The sequence below is a fragment of the Phyllopteryx taeniolatus genome, chromosome 11, assembly GCF_024500385.1.
Source record: "Phyllopteryx taeniolatus isolate TA_2022b chromosome 11, UOR_Ptae_1.2, whole genome shotgun sequence".
NCBI classification, from domain to species: Eukaryota; Metazoa; Chordata; class Actinopteri; order Syngnathiformes; family Syngnathidae; genus Phyllopteryx; species Phyllopteryx taeniolatus.
Genome location: NC_084512.1, coordinates 10,085,717 through 10,110,730, shown reverse-complemented (window position 1 = coordinate 10,110,730; position 25,014 = coordinate 10,085,717). Strand labels below are relative to the sequence as shown.

The window sequence follows — 25,014 nt, the reverse complement described above, 5'->3', positions numbered from 1 at the left end:
CATCTGTTTATTGCATATTATTGTGTTACCTGAAACTATAAAGTGTGAGGTTGCCCGAATGCTGATACTAAGCAGGTGCATGGAAAATGGAAGATATGTATTGGCTCTTGAAAGCACCATGAAATATTTCACTCTTGAGAAGCGACTTCATAGGTATATTCACATTGTGTCTTTTGTTTGTGCATGCTTTGTTTGAAGTGGAAACAAAGTAGATGTCAAACATTAAAAAAGGTCTGACAGACTTTAGTACCTCTTAAAAGACTTACAAAATATTAACTTCCGCTTCTGAGGGACACAAGCCCTTTTTATATTGAATCAAGGTAGTGTTGTCTCTGACTGGCATGTACTTGGAACTGTATTCAGCATCCTCAAGTCTTTTTACATATGGACCTCCTTTTAAACCACTCAAAACAGGGGATAAATGTTCTCCATGTTAATTTATGGTGTTTAAATGTGCTGCTTACATTTTTGTAAAAGAGCATGAACAAAAAAAAAATTGAAAGAAAGTAGAACATTTGTTGAGTTTATCCTTTAGAACAGCTCAAGACCCAAATTTGAAATTCTGATTCTCCCTTGGACCCAAACATACTAAAAACATTTAGTTGTTCACTGACTTGTGCTACCGTGTGATAACACCATAGTTGTTGAACCTTCAAGTTTTCATTTGACCTTGAGGCATATTTTTCGGAAAATGTTTGGTTGAACCCCAAATTTCACCCCATTCGACTTTGGAGGTTCCACTGCTAATTTCCCCAAAACAGCCCCCTATGATATCACTTGAACCATCCATCCATTTTCTGAGCCGCTTCTCCTCACATGGGTCGCGGGGATGCTGGAGCCTAACCCAGCTATCATCGGGCAGGAGGCGGGGTACACCCTGAACCTCTTGCCAGCCAATCGCAGGGCACATATAAACAAACAAACATTCACACTCACATTCACACCTACGGACAATTTAAAGTTGTCAATTAACCTACCACGCATGTTTTTGGGATGTGGGAGGAAACCGGAGTGCCCGGAGAAAACTCACGCAGGCACGGGGAGAACATGCAAACTCCACACAGGTGGGGCCAGGGATTGAACCCCGGTCCTCAGAACTGTGAGGCAGATGCTCTAACTAGTGCCACCTCACTTAAACCAAAAAACCTATAATCTACCAAGAAAAAATGCCTTCACACAGAAAGCATAATGTATTTTTCAGGAGATTAGATTAAGAAGGTCTATGAACCTGAGAATAAAGAAAGAAAGAAAAGATCATTTCAACCTGTTGCCAATGTCAGGTAGCATCAAATAAAAGTCTGCTGACAGATTTCAGTCACTTGATGTGACACACATAACGTCAAGATAAAGCCATAAATGGTACATAGTAGCAACACACCCAGTTTGAGTGGTTATCGTGGGTTAGCCAGTATAATATTGTATTTCAAGGAAATGAGTGAGGTTTGTGCCTTAAAGGGGTGCAGCTCTTTGAGACGTTAACATTGACACCCAGCTCAGCCATGCTTTGCACAAGAAAGCAAATACTCTACATATTTTTTTATGATTGATGCCCACAGCCCTTTGTCATAATACCATGTATATATTAGCATGTTTCCCCCCCATCTTTATCCTCATTGATGATAAAGTACTGTGTGTACATGTGCTCACAACTTTCTGGATCCCAGCTGGAAGGGCAGGGTTCCTTTTTTCATGTAGTGTATAACTGATGCGGCTGATTGAGTCATCGGACAGAGAAAATAGCGTGTTCCATTTTAACATATTCATTACTTTTCACCATGATAAACAGCATACAGTCTAAAGTGATTTGTGTGATTTGAATGATCACCATCATAGTAATAATGCGTAGGTTTATGTCCCTCACCTTAGCTGTCGGATGACTGGTCCATCACACGAGCAAGCTGCATCAAGATAGGGCAGATCTTTACACTGTCAGGCAATAATAGGTCAAACTAATACCTCTGGCTCCCTTTGTATTTTTATCAGTTGTGTAATATCATGGTACACTTTCTGTAATGTGTACAGGTTTCCCTGAACACTACCACTAAAGATGTCCACCATGCTTTATGCCCGGGAAGAGAAGCTCGAAAAGCTCTCTCAAGAGGAGATCATCTCTAACACCAAACTGGTGATCCAGGGTCTGGAAGCCCTAAAAAATGAGCACAACTCAATTCTCCACAGTCTCTTGGAGACTATCAAGTGCCTAAAGAAGGATGAAGAGGCCAACCTGGTGCATGAGAAGTCCAATCTGCTGCGCAAGTCAGTGGAGATGATTGAGCTGGGACTTGGTGAAGCACAGGTAACTGTGTGTAAATAATTGGAAATAAAAATGGATGAGATGTGTGTTGAACCTCATAATACCCGTCCGTGTATTTTGCGTGTTTCTGCTTCCTCACACTTCCTCATTATTTACTCAGCTGAGTGGAGATAATTCATTCACACTCTGTTCTTACCATCGCACCTTTCGGCTAATTTAGTTTAATGCCAACCTCCTTCAATGTTCTTTCCATTCTAGGTGATGATGGCCCTGTCCAACCACCTAAACGCGGTGGAGTCCGAGAAGCAGAAGCTGCGTGCGCAGGTTAGGAGGCTTTGCCAGGAAAACCAGTGGTTGCGGGATGAGTTGGCCAACACCCAACAGAAGCTGCAAAAGAGCGAGCAAAGTGTCGCTCAGCTCGAGGAAGAGAAGAAACATCTGGAATTCATGAACCAGCTTAAGAAATATGATGAGGACATCTCCCCCACTGTAAGTACAAAACCCGTCTCACAAAAAGAGTCACTTGATAATTCTCAGTGAATTGAATCAATCGCAACTGGACTGTTCTGTTTATCTTGGATGTCTTGGATCTCATCCGAGCAGGCTTCATCAGTTCATGCAACAAGGCTTAGTTAGGATGCACTAGCCAGTGTTTGTGTGGAAGATTCAACTATTTATGCTCCAACTTAGAGGCAACCCATAGAAATTATGTATCATTCTTTTGGAATACAAAAAAGGGGGAGAGCCATTAAGCCACCTGGCCGAGAGGCCATTGTCAGTCCACCAGAGTCGTTGGGTGGAAACTCCCTCATTGATATTCCATTCAGTTGTAAAGTGGTCGTGGAGTTACCTAATGGTCAAGGAGGCTGTGCTGTTTGTTGGAGGCAGAATTATTGAATTTCATTGGAATGGACAAAAGGGCAGCATTGTAAGTAGGAGATAGGTGATGTCGTAAGCCCCCTCCTCTGTTAAGTGGTTTTCCACTTTTGTGTATCTGGCCTCTCACACCCCTCTTTCAAACCATTTGTCTTCCCTGTCCAGAATATACATATTTTTGTCCTCAAAAGAGTGCCGTTTCTCTTGGAGGTGCAGGTAGACAGCAGAGTCTTGACCTGAGGAGTTTGCCCGTCTGTGTTGTGCCGTATGCTCATTGGTTGCTTGGTTTCCCCAATGAGCATTCCTCACTGCACTTGACCGCATACACCAGATTGCGTCAATTGAGTTTCCACATACACCAGATTGCCTCAATCTGATGTATGCGGAAACTCAATAATTAAAAAAACAAATAGACTAATAGCATGGCCTCCTTGACCGTTAGGTAACTCCACAACCACTTCATAACTGAATTAAATATCAATGAGGGAGTTTCAACCCAATGAGTGTGGTGGACTGACAATGGTCTCTCTGCCACCCGGCTTAACGGGTCTCCCGCTTTTTTGTATTCCAAAAGAATGATTACATATGTAGTGTGGGCCATGTCTCTAAGTTGGAGCCTAAATAGTTGAGTCTTCCACACAGACCCTGGCTAGCGTGTCCTACCAGCCTTGTTGCATGAACTGATGAAGCCTGCTCGGATGAGAAGCAAAGCATCTTCTAATACAAACAGAACAGTCCAGTTACAATCGATTCAATGCCATAAGAATGAAATTACCTGGATGAATGAAAATATTCACAGGCAAGTCACTTGATAACTATTTCAGACGTTTGGTTCAAGAAGCTCTCCAATGACCCATTAAAAGGAACATTCTAATCAGGGGTGTCTAACTTGGTTACAATGGTGAAACCATATAAATGTAGAATCACAAGGGATGTAACGGTATACCAAAAATCGTGATTGTGTAAATGCCTTGGTTTTAAGTTCACAGTTTGGTTCACATTCGATACAGCGAGGAAACAAAATGCAAAACTGGTCATCTTTTTTTGTAAACGGGGGCAGATTTAATAGAATTTAAAATGAAAAAAATTCATCCATCCATCCATTTTCTTCTGCTTATCTGAGGTCGAGTCACGGGGGCAGTAGCTTTACCAGGGAAGCCCAGACTTCCCTCTCCCCAGCCACTTCCCTCCAGCTCTTCCGAAGGGATCCCGAGGCGTTCCCAGGCAAGCTGAGAGACGTAGTCTCTCCAGTGTGTCCTGGGTCGTCCCCGGGGTCTCCTCCCAGTGGGACGTGCCCGGAACACCTCACCAGGGAGGCGTCCAGGAGGAATCCAAAACAGATGCCCGAGCCACTTCATCTGGCTCCTCTCAATGCGGAGGAGCAGCGGCTCTACTCTGAGATCTTCCCGGATGGCTGAGCTTCTCGCCCTATCTCTAAGGGAGAGCCCGGACACCCTGCGGAGGAAACTCATTTTGGCCGCTTGTATCCAGGATCTTGTTCTTTCGGTCACGACCCACAGCTCGTGACCGTAGGGGACAGTGTGAACGTGGATCGACCAGTAAATCTTTCGGCTTGGCTCCTTCTTCACCACAATGGACCGATACAAAGTCCGCATCACCGCAGATGCTGTACTGATCTGCCTGTCGATCTCATTTACCATTCTTCCCTCACTCCTGAACAAGACCCCAAGATATTTGAACTCCTCCACTTGGGGCAAGATCTTATCCCCGATCTGGAGAGGGCACTCCACCCTTTTCCGACTGAGGACTATGGTCTCAGATTTGGAGGTGCTAATTTTCATCGAGCTGCTTCACGCTCGGCTGCGAACCGCTCCAGTGAGAGTTGGAGATCATTGCTTGAGGAAGCCAGCAGAACCACATCTGCAAAAAGCAGCGACGCAATACTGAGGCCACGAAACTGGACCCCCTCTACGCCTTGGCTGCTCCTATAAATTCTGTCCATAAAAGTTATGAACAGAATCGGTGGCAAAGGGCAGCCTTGGTGGAGTCCAACCCTCATCGGAAACGAGTCTGACTTACTGCCGGCAATGCGGTCATACAGGGACCAAACAGCCCGTATCAGGGGGTTCAGTACCCCATACTCCTGAAGCACCCCCTACACGACTCCCCGAGGGACACAGTCGAACGCCTTCTCAAAGTCCATAAAACACATGTAGATTGGTTGGGCGAACTCCCATGCACCCTCGAGGACCCTGTCGAGAGTGAAGAGCTGGTCCACTGTTCCACGGCCAGGATGAAAACCACACTGCTCCTCCCAAATCTGAAATTTCAACTTCCCGATGGACACTCCTCTCCAGCACCCCTGAATAGACCTTACCAGGAAGGCTGAGGAGTGTGATTTCCCCCTGTAATTGGAACACACCCTCCGGTCCCCCTTCTACCACCCCAGTGTGCGAATCCAGAGGCACTGTGCCCGATATCCATGTGATTTTGCAGAGGCATGTCAACTACGACAGCCCCACAACATCCAGAGCCTTTAGGAACACCGGGCGAATCTCATCCACCCCGGGGGCCTTACCACCGAGGAGCTTTTTAACCACCTTGGTGACCTCAACCCCAGAGATCGGAGAGCCCGCCTCAGAGACCCCAGACTCTGCTTCCCCATGGGAAGGCATGTCGATTGAATTGAGGAGGTCTTCGAAGTATTCTCCCCACCGACTCATCAACGTTCAGTGTTGATGGTGACCTGCTTCCCCCTCCTGAGACGCCGGATGGTGGACCAGAATTTCCTCGAAGCCGTCCGGAAGTCATTCTCCATGGCCTCATCGAACTCCTCCCATGCCCGAGTTTTTGCCTCAGCGATCACCAAAGCTGCATTCCGCTTGGCCTGGCGGTACCCATCAGCTGCCTCAGGAGTCCCACAGGCCAAAAAGGCCCGATAGGACTCTTCTTTCAGCTTGACGGCATCCCTCACCGCTGGTGTCCACCAACGGGTTCGTGGATTGCCGCCACAAGAGGCACCAACCACCTTACGGCCACAGCTCCGGTTGGCCGGCTCAGCAATGGAGGCACGGATGCATGGTCCACTCGGACTCAATGTACCCCGCCTCCCCTAGGACGTGGGTGAAGTAATGCTGGAAGTGGCATTTGAAACATCTGACAGGGGATTCTGCCAGACGTTCCCACCAGACCCTCACGATACGTTTGGGCCTGCCAGATTGGACCGGCATCTTCCCCCACCATCGGCGCCAACTCATCACCAGGTGGTGATCAGTCTGGCTGCTAGTTTTTTAAATATATGGCTTAAGATGTTTGCTTTCCAGAAGGTGAGTTAGGCCTGTGGCTAGAGTGTGAGGAAGTTACACTTCTTGTTCCTTACATTGTATGTTCTGTCATATTACATAATTTTGCTTGCATTTGATTATCATCCTTTTTATGGCTGGTTTTGAACAGAAGTCAAGGAAAATTTTGGCAAACTTTTGCGGGCCAAATAAAATGACGTGGAGCCCCATGGGCTTTTAGTTTGTGCAATTTAAAAGATTAACTAGATTATGATTCATACCAATGGAAATAAAGAATAGAATGGCTCTAAACTTGAGTCAGACATTCATCTCCTCAAAGTGCTTTTGAGTTATGTGACCTTGTATTGTCACTTATTTGATATATGACTCGAATTAATGTCACCTTTTAAGAATTTTTTTTCATATTTGTGAGTAAAATTCTTATTAATCTCAGCAGGAGGAAAAGGACAGAGAAACACCAAAGGACTCACTGGATGATCTCTTCCCCAACGATGAGGAAGAGCATGGCCAAGGAAGTAAGACCAACAGCATTCCGCAAGGACAATACTATATATTCTCTAGAACTTGAACTTTTGACCACAAAACTACTGAGATTGAATTACATTACTTTTTTTAAGATGGCTTCATGCTTGTCTTGCATTTTTGCCCCACAGTGCAGCATCAACACAACAGTGCAGCAGTGGCTGCAGCCCAGCAGGGAGGCTACGAAATCCCAGCTCGCCTGAGAACACTACACAATCTGGTGATCCAATACGCTTCTCAGGGCAGGTACGAGGTCGCTGTGCCCCTCTGCAAGCAAGCTTTGGAGGACCTGGAAAAAACATCTGGACATGACCACCCTGATGTGGCTACTATGCTTAACATCCTGGCTTTGGTTTATAGGTCAGAAATGACTCCATATGAGAGTTTCAGCTCGCCCCTATATTTCCTGTAGTTTTAGGATTTGCGTCACTTCTCATTGTCAGTTGTCTCCATCTTCATTACTCAGGGATCAGAATAAATACAAAGAGGCTGCACATCTTCTCAACGATGCTCTGTCCATCCGGGAGAAAACCCTGGGGAAAGACCATCCTGCTGTAAGAATCCAATTGTCATGGCAACCATACCTCAATGTGAACATGTTAATGTTCTTTTGGTATTTGTTCAGAATTGCTTTCAGACTCAACAAGAAGGCAAAAGCTGCACCTTCACCTTTATTTACCGTCCTAGTGCCTCAGGATGTATAGATTTTTTTTATTTTATTTTTTTTTTTTTAACCCTCAACCTTCTAGGATGCGTTTCTGATATGTTCAACACTTTTACTTTATCTAAGCTTCTCAAGGCCTGCTCATAAATCAAGCAAAACCAGAGACAACATTTGTAAACGAAATGAATGACCTTGAAGCTTGCGGTCAACATTTTCAAACGCCCATGTATATAGTAGAACAACACTCTTGTTACAAAAAGGTGGCTTAATCATTGGACCTCAGAAAATATTGTTTTGCCTTTTGCTAAATAGAAAATGTTGCTGAAAAAATGCCTCATTCATGTGCTGTTGTTTCTGTACGTGTTTTGCAGGTTGCTGCAACATTGAACAACTTGGCTGTGCTGTATGGGAAGAGGGGAAAATACAAGGAGGCTGAGCCTCTGTGCAAGAGGGCTCTGGAGATCAGAGAGAAGGTAGGTTACATCCCTGGCTTGCACAGCACTACTGTGGTCGAGGCCCGAGCTCAGAGGTAAACCTGTGAACAATTAGCTAGTAATAATTAAGATTTCCAAACTCAGAGCTGTTATAACACCATAATCTATAAACAGAGAGAATGTGTTTTTTTACTGTTTTCTTGTTGCGACACCACTGAAGGCCCCATGTCTGTCTAGGAAGGAAACTAGGGTTTAATTGAGAGCACAACTTGAAAAATGATAGCATTAAAGCACAGTAGGGTACTATGGGTCTATCATTGCTGGAAGCTGTATTCGTCTGTCTTTATTGATCAGCAAAGCTTTAATTACACCCACTGACAGCTGATTAAAGCATCTCAGGGTGATGTGGGTCAGCAACAAGGATAGATGCAAAGAGAAGTGATGGGGTACACATCAGTATGTAACAAAAATGTGCATGACTTCCATCAGGTCCTGGGGAAAGACCATCCAGATGTAGCCAAACAGCTGAACAACTTGGCTCTACTGTGTCAGAATCAAGGCAAGTACGAGGAGGTGGAGTACTACTACTGCCGTGCGCTGGAGATCTACGAATGTAGGCTGGGCCCGGATGATCCTAATGTGGCCAAAACCAAGAATAACCTGGTGAGAGGTGCACCACAAAATCCCTGAAAGGCAGTGAATGTACAAATGCAAACACATGCAGAAGTGTTTTCCTTAAAGAAAGAAGAGGCTGTTCTTGAATGGTGTGTGTTATGAATGTAAACTGTTGAGCCTCTTGAGATGTATGCAATGTTTTGGGGTCATCATTTATGAAAGCTTTTCATTAAGGTGTGTGTTTGTCATGAGACTCCTTAAGAGAAGCACATATCTTTTGAGGGTCTATATGTAATAACTGCTTGTTGCACACAAGCCAGCTGCAGCTTGTCAGCTGACTTGCTTCATGTGGCTTCCCAAAGCTGTGATTGTGAAACAGAAATAAAGCAATATGCTACACTGACGTTTTACATGAGTAACTGCGCAGGAGAAGAGAGTTCCTACTCTCTTGGAGACTACCGGGTGTATTGTGCGTCAGTTGTCTCCTTTGATGCAACTCTAAACTGCAATTATGCCCTGTCTGTTCTCTAGGCTTCCTGCTTTCTCAAACAGGGAAAATACAAGGAGGCTGAAATTCTATATAAAGAGATTCTGACTCGTGCCCACGAGAAAGAGTTTGGATCTGTTGATGGTAAGGACTTGTTGATGCCATGAAGATTTTTCGCAACAAAGATGAATACAGACATTAAAAAGAAATATGCTTTGGGTTTTCTTTGAACTGCCCTTCAGATTTGTTTCTGTTTTTTACCCTCCGCTATTGTTTCATCTTCCTCCTGTTATTTATCTCACACCAGCGAGGAGTGATGGACAGATGATTAAAAAGTGGACGGTGTTCTAAGCAGGCTGCCTGCCTTCAGCATTCAAAGGACTCAAAGACTCTTTACAAAAAGCTGGAGAAATAAAGAGTTTATTGGTCTGAACTTTGGCAATTGCATTGTCTTTTAGTTAAAAGTGAACAACATGGTTATCTTCATCCAGAGATTTCTTTGAATAAGAAAAAGTGACAGTTGTCAACTTTCCTTGGGAAATTTATCATTCAAGAGTAACCTTCAACAAGGTTTCTCTGATTTTGGGTACATTCGGAAATTCAGTCAGACGCTCTCACTGCACTCTGAGAATGCAGTGTTCAGAGAGGCATAGTGTGATCTATTTTCTATGAATTTACGAACAAGAGTTTTGGCCATTGGCAGGGATACGTCACTGCGTCCGCCATATTGAATGTATCAGGTCTGCCTGTAAACATCTGGTCCTGCCTGACGCTCTGACTGCTCTGTCTCCTCAGTCAGCGGCGGGAGTGCGCTCTGGCACTCCCAAAGTGTGGCGCTCTGAATAACCAAACGGCACACCCTGATAACGCTCTGAGTTTCTGAACGTTCCAGAGTGTAGAAAGCGCGCTTGGAGTGAATTTCCGAACATAGCCTTTATCAAACTGAAGGTTAAGGGCACCAACAACATCAGCAAAAGTCAGCTACAGTCTGTCTCCCATGTATTCATTCACATTTAAATATATATGGTTGCAAAATATGTACATGTATCTACATTCATATTATTTCCTATGTTTTTCATATTTCAGTTTTTTTAATTCTGTAAGAATACCAAATGTACCGCACACAATAATATTCCAGAAAAGCAGGTCGATATTGCAGATTCAACCACGATTCTTGAAAGGCAATATGCTGTGCTCAGCTAGTTCAATGCATCATGAATAGTTCATCATGGACTCAGCAAACCCTCAAGAGATTGTGTGTGTGTGGTGTATTCCAGTCGTGTTGCGCAGTTTGTCGAACCACTCCCGTGTGTGTGTGTGTCTGCAGCTGAAAACAAACCTATCTGGATGCACGCTGAGGAAAGAGAGGAGATGAGCAAGGTGAGGACCTCCCTATAATTGTGTGACATTTAGAAGTAGTAGTACATAAAAAGAACAATGACGCTTTTCAAAAGCATACCATAAGAGAAATGGGTCAGTTTAGTTCACATCCTTGGATGTGATACACAATCTTTCATGGTGCAAAACCTTGGACAAAGCATAAGACACTTTTGGGCAGATCTTTGTTATACATGTAAACAAAAACAAACAAATCCTGTTGGTCAGGTTTACACCACTCCTCCCTTTAACATTTGCCTTTGTTCCTCATACTTCCAGGGAAAGCACAGGGACAACACGCCTTATGGAGAGTATGGAGGCTGGTATAAAGCCTGCAAAGTCAACAGGTGAGGCACATTAGCAGTTTACAACATTAAATAGTTATAATGGTAGCATTTTTTTGGGTGAATGTCAGTAAATTTCCTGGAAATAACGCATTTTTAACTTATTACGCTCTCCCTCATATCTCTCGTGTTGAAAATAAACAAACCTGGCTGATGACCTCGATAAGCGTGTCATTTAGCATTAGCGGTACCATATAGTCAATAATGCCGAAAACTACGAGATATGCTGAACATAAATATAATTTGTGGCATTCAGTGTACAAAAGGACTTAATCTAGAGAGGTTATAGTGATTTTCTACATAGGACAGACTACCTTTAGGCTAGTGAACTACTCAGGCTTGTCTATCCTAACAGCATTGTTGCATGAACTGATGAAGCCTGCTCGAATGAGAGGTGAAACATCTAAGACAACCAGAACAGTCCAGTTGCATTGATTCAATGCCAAAAGAATGAAGTGACCTGGATGAATGAGAATAGTCACAGGCAGGGTTATAGTGACATACACTATATTGCCAAAAGTATTTGCTCGCCTGTCTTGACTCAGATATGAATGTAAGTGACACCCCATTCTTAATCCATGGGGTTTTATATGACATCGGTCCACCCTCTGCAATTATAACATCTTAAATTTCTGGAAAGGCTTTCCAGAAGGTTTAGCAGTGTGTTTATGGGAATTTATGAAAATTTTTGCAGAAGCGCATTTGTGAGTTTACACACTGATGTTGGACTAGAAGGGGAAGCTTGGTTCTCAGTGTCCACTCTAATTAATCTAAAAGTGTTCCGTGGGGTTGAGGTCAGGATTTTGCAGGCCTGTCAAGTTCATCCACATCAAACTCTGTCTTTATGAACCTTTATTTGTGTACTGATGTACAGTCATTTTGGAACAAGAAGGGGCCATCTCCAAACTGTTCCCACAAAGTTGGAAATGTCCAAAATATTACTCCCTGAGCTCCAGTGAAATGAACCAAGAGATTTTGGACTGTCAAACAGTTTGGGATTGCACCTTCCTGTTCCAACATGTCTGTACACCAGTGCACAAAGCAAGGTCCATAAAGACATGGATGAGAGAATTTGGTATCGATAAACTTGGCTGGCCTGTCATCAACCAGACAGAACACCTTTTGGTTGTCCAACATCAGTGTGTGACCACGCGAATATGCTCCTTGAAGAAAGGGCAAAAAAATCCCTTAAACTCACTCCTAAACCTTTTTCAAAGCCTTCCCACAAGAGTTGAAGCTGTTACAGCTGCAAAGGGTAGACCAACATCATATTAAACCATATGGACTTAGAATGGGAACTCATTTAAAAGTAATATATGAGTCAAGGCAGGTTAACAAATACTTTTGGCAATATGGTGTCTCTTCAGATAAATGCAGATATCAAACATAATATACATATAGTTTACATAATCTTGTAACATGGGTGCTGCCAGTGTTTAATGTCTGAGTTCTTGGGGAAGTCGTGGTATGTGGGTTTGCCTCGAGCAAGAGCTTCAAGTGGCGCTCCAATGCAGCTTTCCTAATACATACTGGAGCAGTTATAAGATACTGATCATCCTGAACGCAATTGGGACATTTAAGGCAACAGTCTTAAATGCTGAGATCACATGACGGATAATTTACTGGATTAGTTCTGCTGTCCAAATCAAAAGACAGTCTAGAAGTAGATCTGGTCTGACCAATGAGTTTCTTGTTCAGCCTTCAAGTAAACATAGATATGTGTGCCTGTTTCCTGTGTGTGCAGCCCAACAGTAAACACCACGCTGAGGAACCTGGGGGCCCTGTATCGCCGTCAGGGCAAGCTTGAAGCTGCCGACACCCTGGAGGAATGCACTGTGAGATCCCGCAAGCAGGTCAGCCACATTTCTCAAAATATGTGCAATGTGTGTGTGTGTTTGTGTGAAGCAGCCTATCACTTTCTGTTTTTGTCAATTCAGAAATGTATTAGGACAGTCAATCTCATTATATTTTTTTCCCCCCTCTCTCAACATTGCATTGGATCCAGAGCAACACAGTAAGTGATGGCCACTATAGAGCCTCCACCTTCCTCCCTGAACATCACTCCCATTTCACAGCCATAGAAAATATTTGTTCGTTTTAGTAGCATGAACTTAAATCACTTAAAGACTTCCATGCAACAACACACTTTCAGCCACTATCACCTTGAAAATGTTTACATATGCCCATTGTGATTATGATTTGTTTTCCTCTGTGTGTTCATCCCATAAGGGCATTGACCCAATCCACCAGACACGCATGGTGGAGATTCTGAAGGACGCAGACGGTGATAGACGAAGGAGCAGGGAGAGCCTGAGCAGCGTTAAGTACGAGAGCGGCTCTGAAACTGGCGAGGAAGTGAGTATGGGCGTGGAGTGGAACGGGGTGAGTACAGATCCACTTTGATTGAGTCTTACAAGCCAGTGGGCCTCATTCATTACAAGAACTAGACGCTCCTGATCATATTGCAGGGAGTGTTGACTGGTACAGAATGTTTTTTTTTAATCATATAGCACTGAGCATGAGCTTCACTGTGCCATTTGTTAAACATATACATGAATTGTCACCAATTAGTGACAATGCAGTGGAACCTCGAAAAAACAGACCCCGATATAACAGATATCAGATAAAATGGGACTGAAGAATGTGTCCCAAAATAGATTCCATTTGTCACTTAAACTGCCGTTAACAAAGTCTGTTAGTTCCAGAATTGGCCGCTGTTGTTTACTGTCGCTGTGGAGCAATGCAGGCAGAGAATGGGACTATTTCCAGGTCACAGATATGCAATATTACTAGATCCAATTTCAAAAGACATGCCAGCAGTGCCTACGTGACGGCCATGTTGAATGTGAGACATTGATGTGGCGTCAATGTGACAATGGTTATATCTGTTGTCTATTGTACATGGAGTAGAGAGAGCCACATGGGTGCGGCGTTAACTCTGAGGACAAAACACGTCTTTGGAGTCTGGAACATGCTATTTTTTGGAACAGTAACAGTTTTTTTTTTGTCAAGGCATTTGCCTTTGGCAACAGATGTGGAACTAGGAAGCAGACTAATCCCTCGCTGCTCATGAAAGCGACTCGCCTATGATTAGTACTGTACATCAACAATGTCCCCATGACCAACCACACTAGTGTGGTAAGTTTGGATAAAATGTGAAACTTTCAAACATTTTCCAGCTTATTTTTATATTTATTTACAATAACTCTGTGCTGTACTGGGCGTTTTAGGCCACACAAAAGAAAACTTACAAAACAATAATCTTCTACAGTACAGTAATATGGGTGCATATGGCCTCAAAAAATAAACTGCTTCAATGTAACGGACAATCGGCTATATTGGACAACCCTACCCACCCCTCGCCCCTATTTGTCCATTCTATTGAGGTTCCACTGTGATATATAACCTAATTACTCTATTCCGATCTGTCTGGAATTGATGTACTCTGGGAACATTGTCTGTACTAGTTTATGAGCTCCCTGTTGCCTTGTCCCTTCCTATGAGGGTTTTCCACCAAAAGATAATTGTTGAACGATAAAGCTGATTGAGTGTCTTGGCATAGCGACATGTCCTAATTGACAGTATTTCGCTTTGCTTTGGACTACATATTTGAACTACATATTTGTGTTGTTCGTTGCTTGCTTGTTGTTTTGCTGGCATTGCTTCTGCTCAAGAGGAGTCATGAAAAGATGGCACAGGCTCATGCTTAGGCAACTTGGCTACATATTCACGTTATCTACCCTGGGATTCACATACAAATTAAAAAAATCAGATATAGACATCTCTCATTAAAATGTTCCATATATGAACTATGAAATATAATTTACAGGTTTCCAGAATCCAATTCATTGTGTGGTTAATATGCTGGTTAGGTTCATCCTGCTGTTTTAATGCTTTAAATGTCCACTCAGGTTAATGTTTGTCTTTTTACTCAGCACCATTAAATGTATCATTCCTCATTGCAGCCATTTTTGCAGTTAGAGAGAAACAGCTAGATACGTGTCCTAGTTATAAGAAACCCTGTGGTGAATTTTACATGACTGTGCCAGATGTGCCTTGACTGAGCCTGTGCCTCTCACACACAGCGCAGCCTCACCCTCCACCGCACCAGCCAATTTAAACATGCATGCAGCCTATGCCAGTCAATGGACTTGACCCATAAACATGAGTGTGTCCTCTCACATGGGTGCCATATTAACCTGATGCCTGTTTCTCTGAGTGAGTCACCTTACATGACGTGAACACAAAGCCCCACTTTGTGGTAATGCTTGTGTTTGGGTTGGGGTTAGTGCTTCTCGATACATGTTTGAATGCAAATGCTATGAAGTATTGCTGGGTGCAAGATTTATGTCATACAAGTGACAAAACAAGACTGTCTTGCTTTTTTTTTTCCCCTGAGCACCAAATAGTCACACAGCAGCATTTGAGTGCAAAATTAACTTTCCAGCCATGCATTAATTCAATTAAAAAGCTACAGGCGTACAGTATGTAATTAATATCCAGGCTTGCTTGTGTGTTGCGCAAACTCTTGCCTAGCAACATTTGTCAAAGAACACACTGTGCAATGATGACATGTTGTACTTAGAATATAACAATAATACTGTACTTATTTTGTCAGAAGACACATTTCATGATGGTCTGTGCCAAGGTTTCACAGTAGAAGGGAGGTCAGATGCCAATGAAACTGCAGATGTGTTTTATTGATTTTTAACCTGTGTGTGCGCGTGTGTCTTCATTAAATACATGATGTGACCTGTCCTTTTTGCGCTCAACTAAATGCATGTTTGCATGTTGTCTTTTTCATCCTTGTTTTTTCTTGTATCACCAACCTTGTTGGTTACTATTGTCATGACAACCAATCAGCCTGTCAATCAAATTATTTTCTACATTCAGTGGATTGTACTCTCCCTTAACGTCTTTGTTCAATAAGCTTGGTTGGGTTGGTATTGTAGTTAAGTGTTTTCGTGTATTAATGTTTTAGTTTCAAGGGAAAGTGTAGGATTAGAATAGAAAATTTGCTCAGTGAATTTAATCCTGTGTAGGCCTCCTGCAAAATGTCTTAAAATCCCATTTTGTCAATGCACACTCGATTTTGTGTGTCCATTTCAGTGTTGATACTTGCTGATGGTTCATCTCTGCAGCACACACTCACTAGATGGCTGCACTGTGCCAGGTTCAGACTGTACATAAAGGAACGAAAAACAGCTGAGTCATAGTGACCGCAAACACCCACTCGCTGCATCTACAAACAGGGGATCTGCATGCAAAGTCATAGTTTAGTTTCATCTTGTCTGTTTAAAGTATGCAAATTTAAGGTATTGCATTTGCTGAAGTTCAAGCTTGTTCAGTATTCCACCAGTTTCTTCGAGCATCGTAAATAACACTGCAACACACGTTAGTTTGTGTGCCATGAATACAGTTGAACCTCTAAAGTCGAACACATCAATTCCAATACACTGTTTGCATTTCAAAACAATTTATTTGAAATAATTGGGACTGAAGTAATCTGTTCAGTCTAACTGTCACTGTCATGAAACCTTATTAACTGTACAGGTAATGTTTTAAGTTAACATTTTTAACCCATAAAAGTATAATAAATAAAGTTAACACATTTCTAGTAGGACTAGATAAAACTTAAATGCTATAATATTACTTGCATGTGAAGATGTGATGGGGAATTAGTATATAATTATCATACTTTTAAAAATTCTTAACTGTCATAAAACTATTAAAATAAGGTAACCACTTCATAGTAAAACTTATACATGTATATACATGCTCACCATTAACTTGATGGTGTGTGGTGAAAAAGAGGTCCGACAATACCGTTTCTACCTGGGTGGTGAGTTTAATCACAATGACAAAACAGAGCTGCATTTATATAAAGACTTTTTTTCTTTTTTTTTTTTTTTTTTTAAATCATTGTCGACTTAGCCATATTCTACTGAACAGTCAGGCCAGGTGCGTGTACAGCTCCACTGTCACAACAAGTAAAATTTTCGTTTCTATGTTCAGCACATTTTTCCTTATCCACAAAAAATATAGTAGAAACGTAGTTACCGGTAATCCTTTGGCGGTTCATTGAGGTGAAGTAGCACATTGCATTACGTCTCATGCAATATACTTTTATCACACACAATGTTTGACCTCCAGGTTTTTGTGCACCCCCCATAAAAAATGGTCGAACTCCAAATAGTAGGATTTTATGGGAATTCAACTTGGGAGGTTCCACTGTAAATTTCTGAGTTACTTGTAGATTAATGACATGGCATCAGGGAAACTAGGCCTATTTGTTGGAGAGTTGTGTGTGTATAAGGGTTTAAAAGTAGGAGTGATGTGAGGAAGGAAGGCCAACCCAGAGCTAGTCATCTTAAAATCTGTGCCCTTTTTGTCTCTTTCTGTCTTTCTCTCTTATCAGGCCTAAGCCATCAAGATTATTCCTCCATCCCTCTCTCCCTCCCTCAACCAATAGCTAAAGGATATGTGTTGTTGCTCCTCCCCGGCGCGCCCCCCTCTCCAGCAGAGAAAGCCCCTCTCCCTCTCCCTCAGCTGTCACATGAGTCCACTGTTCAACCGAGAGCTGCCGGAACGTTTGGTCTCCTCATCTCCGTTCCTCCTGGTTTTCCGTCTCTCTCTGGCACTATCCTATCCTTCAACTAACCCCATGCAGGAAACGTTCAATCATTGAGCATAACGGTGTGTGTGCATGCATGTCTGTGTGTATGTGTGTGCGTGTCTAACCTTTGCCTCCCTCCCTTCATTTTCTTTCCCTCAACCTTGCTTGTATGTATGTTACATATATGAACACTATAGTAAGCCGAAATTACACTGCAGGTCCAAGTACCCAATTCCGATGCAATGCCGATTTCCAATTTTTTGACGTCAATTTCAGGTGACACATATTCAATATGGCTGTATTTACACTGAAGGGACACATGAAACAACCCGCATGCGCAGACACCCAAATAAGCATTTTCACAGTTAGTTTCCACCCAAAAAGAAAAATCTAAAAGGAAAAAAAAACATTTTTTAAAAATTAAAAAATTTGGGGGGACATTTTTTTTAAAAATCCAGGAATCGGTGAATGAATCTGCAGGTGCCGAGTCGTGAGTATCCGGGGGTCCACCTTAATACAAATAAAAGTTGTATAATGTTTAGTTGGTCTGGGCTGACTCTTGCCCCATTGATTTAAATATGGGTAACCTCCACAGAACTCACCGCCATGTGCAATTATTTTGCTTATTTAATGACTGACTCACTTCTAATTTTACACCAATACATCAATCCGTGTATTTCATTGACTTCAAGCTTGCATTGATGAGGTGTATCCAATATTTGCCTGTGAATATTCTCATTCATACAGGTTATTTCATTCTCAGGGCATTGAATCGATCGCAATTGGACTGTTCTGGCTTTCTTAGAAAATGTTTCACCTCTCATCTGAGCAGTCTTCATCAGTTCATGCAACAAGGCTTAGTTAGGACAGACTAGCCTGAGTTTGTGTGGAGAAAATCAACTATTTATGCTCCAAGTTGGAAGCACACCCCAAAACGATCCGATCTGTGCGTTTAAACTGCACTTGCATTGGCACTCCAAAATGTCTCGGATTTTTTAATCCACATTTGGAAGAGACTTGATTCCAATCTGAAGAAACCCGATTCCCTGCTCCCCCCCTACCCCCCTCTATTTACGCTGCAATTACACATTTCTGGATTGTGCCAAACAAATCGGAATTGTAACTTGAAACCTGCAGTGTGAATCCAGCCTTATTTGACAGACTGAGATCCTGTCCCTCAATTCTAACATCAATAACTTCTACAGGTACAGCTCAATAAATTAGAATATGGTAGAAAGGTTCATTTATTTCAGTACATTATATTAGATGAGTTAAAACATACTTTTCAGAAGGCAAATTCATGCCTAATTTCTACATTAAAAATAATTTTCATTGTTTCTTGATTGTTTGTAATATTCTAGTTTCTTGAGATGGTGAATTTTGGGTTTTCACGTTTGCTGCAACTTACAATCATCCAAATTATGTTTTATATATATATATTAAGACCAATAAAATATTTCACTCTTTGTGCAGTGCATCTCTATTAGTTTCACTTTTTCCATTGAACTACCTAACTAAATCCAGCTTTTGACAAATCTGATTTATTGAGATGTACCTGTAGGTTACTTTGCATCACACATCGCCCACTTTTATTTAAAGTTGTCAAGTCCTCAATTTAGGCACAGTATCTTTTTTTATATGCAGGTATTTCTTTGTGTGTTTAATGTTGTGAACTACTCTAGAGATCAAATCCCTAAACAGTTATGGTACTATATCATTTCATGTTTATATTAAAAATGTCTGAGTCAACGAGAAGAAAGAAGGTAGCCCTTTTTTGTTCTGTTACAGTATATACAGTCCCCTCCAAAAGTATTGGAACGAGAAGGTCAGTTCCTTTGTTTTTGTTGTATACTGAAGACATTTGGATTTCAGATCAAAAGATGAATATGAGACAAAAGTTCAGAATTCCAGCTTTTATTTCATGGTATTTACTTGGGTTGGGAAGATAAACCGATAAGACCGGATATCCGTTCGTAAAGGCGGGAGATACGACTGTATCGGTAGCAGACTCCGTTATCGGTACAAAATCCTCCAGCAAGCCTTAGCTACATCGGTTGTAGGGCTGTGGACCGGATATCGCGAGACTAGGAATCGGTTGCCTGAGGCTTTGCAGTTTTCATCTCTTAAAACAAGTGCGAGAGCTCTCACGCTGTGTGCCGTGGACTTAACGTTGTTTACAACCAAACAGCAGTGGTGGATACTAGCGACACTACTGGTTTAACTACATTTCTCCGTAGCGTCACTATTTCAACATCAAATAGCTTTTCAGTTGTTAAGCTACTTTCGTGGTCACAGCGATAGCAAAGTAACGTTCCCCCCAGAAGTTGTAAACATTGAATGCGACGTCACGTTACGTACCTTATATCAAGTCCACCGTCGACACCGGGGCCGGCGGCGAAAACTGCGCCGCCGATTGTAAACATGCGGACAATATGGCAAAGGTAGGTACATCTCGGCAGATTGTAAACATGTGGACAATATGGCAACGGTAGGTACATCTCGGCAATTTCCTTGGGCTGTAACAAAGTAAACTAATGCTTCTCCAGTCCTCGCAGTCCACTTATACGTTCATGTTGGTACGGTGCGACCCAACAAAGAAACTACCGAGAGGACACACAGCCAGGTATATCCTGAAGCTGACGCAACAATCGACAGTTGTACTAGGCTAGTCATCAATACTAGGGGGGAGTGCTTGTGCGCATTGGCAGTCCTAGCATGAATGGCACTGGGCAAGACCCCCCAATGGCTCTTTAAATATTGTTTGTGCAGAGTTTGTAAAGAAAAGAAATCTTATAAATTAATTGTTGTATTGTGGTCTATTTACATAATTGTTTTGATATTTTTTAAAAAGTGTATATATATATATATATATAGTATGTATATGCCTTAAAGCAGCAATGGTCAGGGTTAAGTGGTCTTTTACATGTTTGAAAGTAGGGTTTGACAAATGTCATTTTATTGAATTGGGTCAAGTCAATGTTATTTATGATTAGCATGTGCAAATGTTAACTATCACCAAATCGAATCGAGAATTGTAACTCCCATTACTGAATCGAATCGTATGGAATCGTTCCGCCCTTAAAGATATCGTTTTTGATTCGAATCGCTACTTGTGTTATCGAGATATGTATCGAATCGGCCTCATGCCAGAGATTCCCAACCCTAATATTTACATCTAGATGTTTTAAACAACTCAGGACAGAGCACCTTTTGTTTGAACCCACCCACTTTTCAAGTGAGCAGAGTATTGGAACAAGTGGCTGATCGGTGTTTCTAGTTGCTCCGGTATTGCCATTTAGATTGATTGCTTAAACATTAGCTAGTACTTGTTTATGGATTTGGATTTCACCTGTGAAAACTGCATTTGCTGCTAAGCAAACATGAATAACAGCTGTCTATGGGAGAAAAGCAAACAATTTTGAAGAGAGAAGAGGGAAAATCGATCAGAGCTATTGTACAAACTTTAGGCATAGCCAATACAACAATTTGGAATGTCCTGAAAAAGAAAGGAGCTACTGGTGTACTGGGCATCAAACAGGTCGGCCAAGGGTATCAACAACAGTTGATGACAGAAACATTGTGAGAACTGTGAAGGAACACCCAAAGACAACAGTGACATCACTGCCAAGCTCCATAGGGCACGGGTGAAGGTATCACAATCCACTGTTCAAAGATTTCGAGAGAATAAATATACAGGCCATACCACAAGATGCAAACCACACATCAGCAAAAAGAATAGGAAGGCCAGATTGGCTTTTGCAAAGAAGTACCGAGATGAGCCAGAAAAGTTTTGGAACAAAGTTTTATGGACTGATGAGACCAAGATTAACCTCTCCAAAAGTGATGAAAAGGCCAAAGTATGGAGAAAGAAAGGGTCTTCTTATGATCCAAAACACACACTCATCCGTGAGGCATGGTGGAGGTAATGTCATGGCTTGGGCTTGCATGGCTGCTTCTGGAACCGGCTCACTTGTCTTTGTGATGATGTAACTCATGATGGTAGCAGCAGAATCAATTTGTGATGATGTAACTCATGATGGTAGCAGCAGAATCAATTCTGAAGACTACAAAACCATTTTGTCTGGCAATTTAATGAAAAATGCATCCAAATTAATCGGGAGAAGCTTCATCATGCAACAAGACAATGACCCAAAACACACTGCCAATACAACAAAAGAAGTCAATTGCTCGCAGGCTTGATGCAGTTATTGCAAGTAAAGGTTAAGCCACCAAAAATGTTATGATATTCACTTCAGGTTAAATTAATAATGTCCGTTCCAATACTTTTGCTCACTTGAAAAGTGGGTGGATTCAAACAAAAGGTGCTCTGTCATGAGCTATTCAACAGATCTAGATGTAAATACCATGAAATAAAAGCTAGAATTCTGAACTTTTGTCTCACATTCATCTTTTGATCTGAAACACGTCTTCAGTATACAACAACAATAAAGGAATAGACCTTGCCGTACCAATACTTTTGGAGGGGACTGTAGATGTGGAAAAAAAGTTTGTAATTTTTTGTTTACATTTTTATGCACATATTTTGGTTGAATATTAAAGCAGTAGTTTTTAAGCAATTCACAGAATTGTCCATATCCGATTTTGAGGGCAGACTGTAAGATCAAGCTGTTGCCATGGCGGTTGCTTATTCCTGTCTTCAGTGTCCTTGCTCTTTACACTCTTTTTTTATTTATTTATTTTTTTGTGGAATAGTTGCATACACAAGGTTGCATTTGCAGATGGGAAAAAGCTGCATGATTTTTTATATTGTGTCAGCAGCGACTAATTAGAGATGAGAATCAGATGTCAAGGTCTCATCCAAGCATTATTGCCTTTTCTTATTGTTGAAGCAGAAGCCGTGACTCACAGTAGCATTTGACGAGTGTATTTGAGTGTACAGTCACAGCGGTCACACTGTAAACATCGTCAATTTGGTGAAACATTTTATTTTTCCAACACCTCAACATCGACTACAATTAGTTCACGTTTCACTAAGTGACTGTGCAATGACTTTTCACGCCTTGAAAGTGTCGTCGTTGGCTGTGCTTGTTGTACTCTCTGGCTTCAGTCTTCTACATGCCTTGATTCTTCATTCCATTCGACTGCATCTATATCTCTACTTCTACTCTCAGCTATAGAATTGATCATGTGCATCACATAATTAAAATATCAATAATGTCTTAGTGGAATGCGTATTTATTGAACTGTCTTCTCTTGATATATATCTATAGTGTGACTTCATTTCCCCAAAGTGGAAGAACTTTACATTAGGTCTAGTAGTACTAGTAGTAGAATTGCATCATATTTACCAATTTGCATTGTGAAGATGGTTGCATCAGCACTTGTTGGTATCTCAAATAAAGTTGTTTTCATTTGTGAGTGTGTTCTTTTCCAGTGGCATTTTTATTTAAAAACTAGTTTTTGGGAAAATCCCGGCCCCGCCTGTGTGGAGTTTTCATGTTCTCCCCGTGCCTGGGTGGGTTTTCTCAGGGCACTCCGGTTTCCTCCCACATCCCAAAAACATGTGTTGTGGGTTGATTGAAGACTCTAAATTGCCCGTAGGTGTGAATGTGAGTGTGAATGGTTGTTTGTTTCTATGTGCCCTGCAATTGGCTGGCGACCAGTTCACGGTGTACCCCGCCTCCCGCCCGAAGATAGCTGGGATAGGCTCCAGCAGCCCACGACCCTAGTGAGGATAGGCGGTAAAGAAAATGGATGGATGGATAGTTTTTGGGCCACCAAACAAAGTTAAAACCAGAAGTTTACATCACGATATAAAAAGACGTCCAGTGGTGTGAAAAAGTGTTTGACCCCTTCCTGATTTCTTATTTTTGGGCATGGTTGTCAAACTTAACTTTTTCTCCTCATCAAACAAATTTAAATATTAGTCAAAAACGATGCAAGTAAACACGAAATGCAGTTTTTAAATGGTCTTTACTATTAACGGAGGGGAAAATCCAGACCAACAAGGCCCTGTGTGAAAAAGAAAATGAAAATTGAAGACATTTTGATGATTCCCAAATCTTTTGGGAAAATAATTTGTGGTCGGACGAGATCAAAGTTTAAATGTTTGGAAGGTGTGTGTCCCATTACTTCTGGTGTAAAAGTAACATCACGTTTCAGAAAAAACATCATACCAGCAGCAAAATGTGGTGGTGGTAGTTTGATTGTCTGGGGCTATTTTGCTGCTTTAGGACCTGGAAGACTTGCTGTCATAAACGGAACCATGAATTCTGCTGTCTACCAAAAAAATCCTAAAGGAGAATGTCTGGCCATCTATTTGTGACCTCAAGCTGAAAAGAACTTTGGTTCTGCAGCAGGACAATGATCCAAAACACCAGCACGTCCACCTCTGAATGGCTGAAGAAAAACAAAATGAAGACTTTGGAGTGGCCTAGTCAAAGTCCTGACCTGAATCCAATTGAGATGCTGCGGCATGACCTTAAAACGGCGGTTCATCCTCGGGTGCAGTTTCCCGATGCCTGAAGGTGGTATGTTCATCTGTTCAAAAAATTATACGCAAGTATGAGCACCGTGGGAATGTCAAACCATTCTGCTCGGGAAGGAGATGGGTTCTGTGTCCCAGGGGTGAACGTGCTTCGGTCCGAAATGTGCTTATCAACCCAAGAACAAAAGCAAAAGACCTTATGAAGAGCCAAGCTGAACCTGTTAAGAGTGTGTCATTATCCACAGTGAAATGAGTAGTGTACTGACATGGGCTGAAAGGCTGCATTGCCAGGAAGAAGCCATTACTTCAAAAGAAACATTAAAAAGACAGATTACTGATTGCAAACGCACACAGGGACAAAGACCTTAATTTTTGGAGATGTGTCCTGTGGTCTGATGAAACTCAAATTGAACTGTTTGGCCATAATGAGCAAAGGAGGAAGCTTGCAAGCCTGAACACCATTCCAAATGTGAAATGTTGTGGGGTTGTTTTTCCACAGGAGGGACTGGTGTACTTCACAAAATAGATGGCATTATAAGGAAAGAACATGTTGGAAATACTGAAGCAACATCTCAAGACATCAGCCAGGAGGTTAAAGCCATGGCAAACATGGGTCTTCCAAATAGACAATGACGCGAAGCATACTGTCAACTGCTTACAAAGTGGATTAAGGATAACAAAGTCAGTGTTTTGGAATGGCCATCACAAACCCCTGATCTCAAACCTATTGAACATTTATGGTCAGACCTGAACATGCATGTGCGAGGAAGGCGGCCTACAAATTTGGCTCACTTACCAGTTCTGTCAAGAGGAAGGGGCCAAAATTCCTACCAACTTTTGTGAGAAGCCAAAACGTTTGACCCATGTCATACAGTTTAAAGGCAATGGTATAAAATACTATTGAAATGTGTATAAACTTCTGGCTGTAAAGAAGGTCATGAAAAATTGTCTAAATAAAGGTAATTCATTATTCTGGCATTTAGCAAATAGAAATTATTTTGGTAAACCTAATTGACCTAAAACAGGAAACGTTTATTCTGATTTTATGTCATACAAAGGAGTAGAGCCACTGAAAAAAACTACAGAGAATCAAGTCACAATTTTACGAAATACA

General features: G+C 41.9%; 1 protein-coding gene across 7 annotated transcripts in view; it reads left to right on the top strand.

Moving 5' to 3' along the window:
* The window catches only part of klc1b (kinesin light chain 1b), a 33,782-nt gene that overhangs the window by 4,215 nt on the left and 4,553 nt on the right, over positions 1–25,014 (top strand). For 2 of the 7 annotated variants that reach the window (XM_061790921.1, XM_061790920.1), the window contains exons 2-13: positions 2,023–2,296; positions 2,513–2,743; positions 6,827–6,908; positions 7,047–7,275; positions 7,382–7,469; positions 7,951–8,052; positions 8,503–8,676; positions 9,160–9,259; positions 10,443–10,495; positions 10,772–10,839; positions 12,581–12,689; positions 13,066–13,218. In XM_061790921.1, coding sequence (XP_061646905.1) covers positions 2,048–2,296; positions 2,513–2,743; positions 6,827–6,908; positions 7,047–7,275; positions 7,382–7,469; positions 7,951–8,052; positions 8,503–8,676; positions 9,160–9,259; positions 10,443–10,495; positions 10,772–10,839; positions 12,581–12,689; positions 13,066–13,218 — 1,638 coding nt within the window. In that variant the 5' untranslated portion in view covers positions 2,023–2,047. Of the gene's footprint in view, positions 1–2,022; positions 2,297–2,512; positions 2,744–6,826; positions 6,909–7,046; positions 7,276–7,381; positions 7,470–7,950; positions 8,053–8,502; positions 8,677–9,159; positions 9,260–10,442; positions 10,496–10,771; positions 10,840–12,580; positions 12,690–13,065; positions 13,219–17,254; positions 22,832–25,014 lie in introns of those variants that run through there. The other 5 variants (XM_061790927.1, XM_061790926.1, XM_061790925.1 and 2 more) reach the window with 5 other exon arrangements.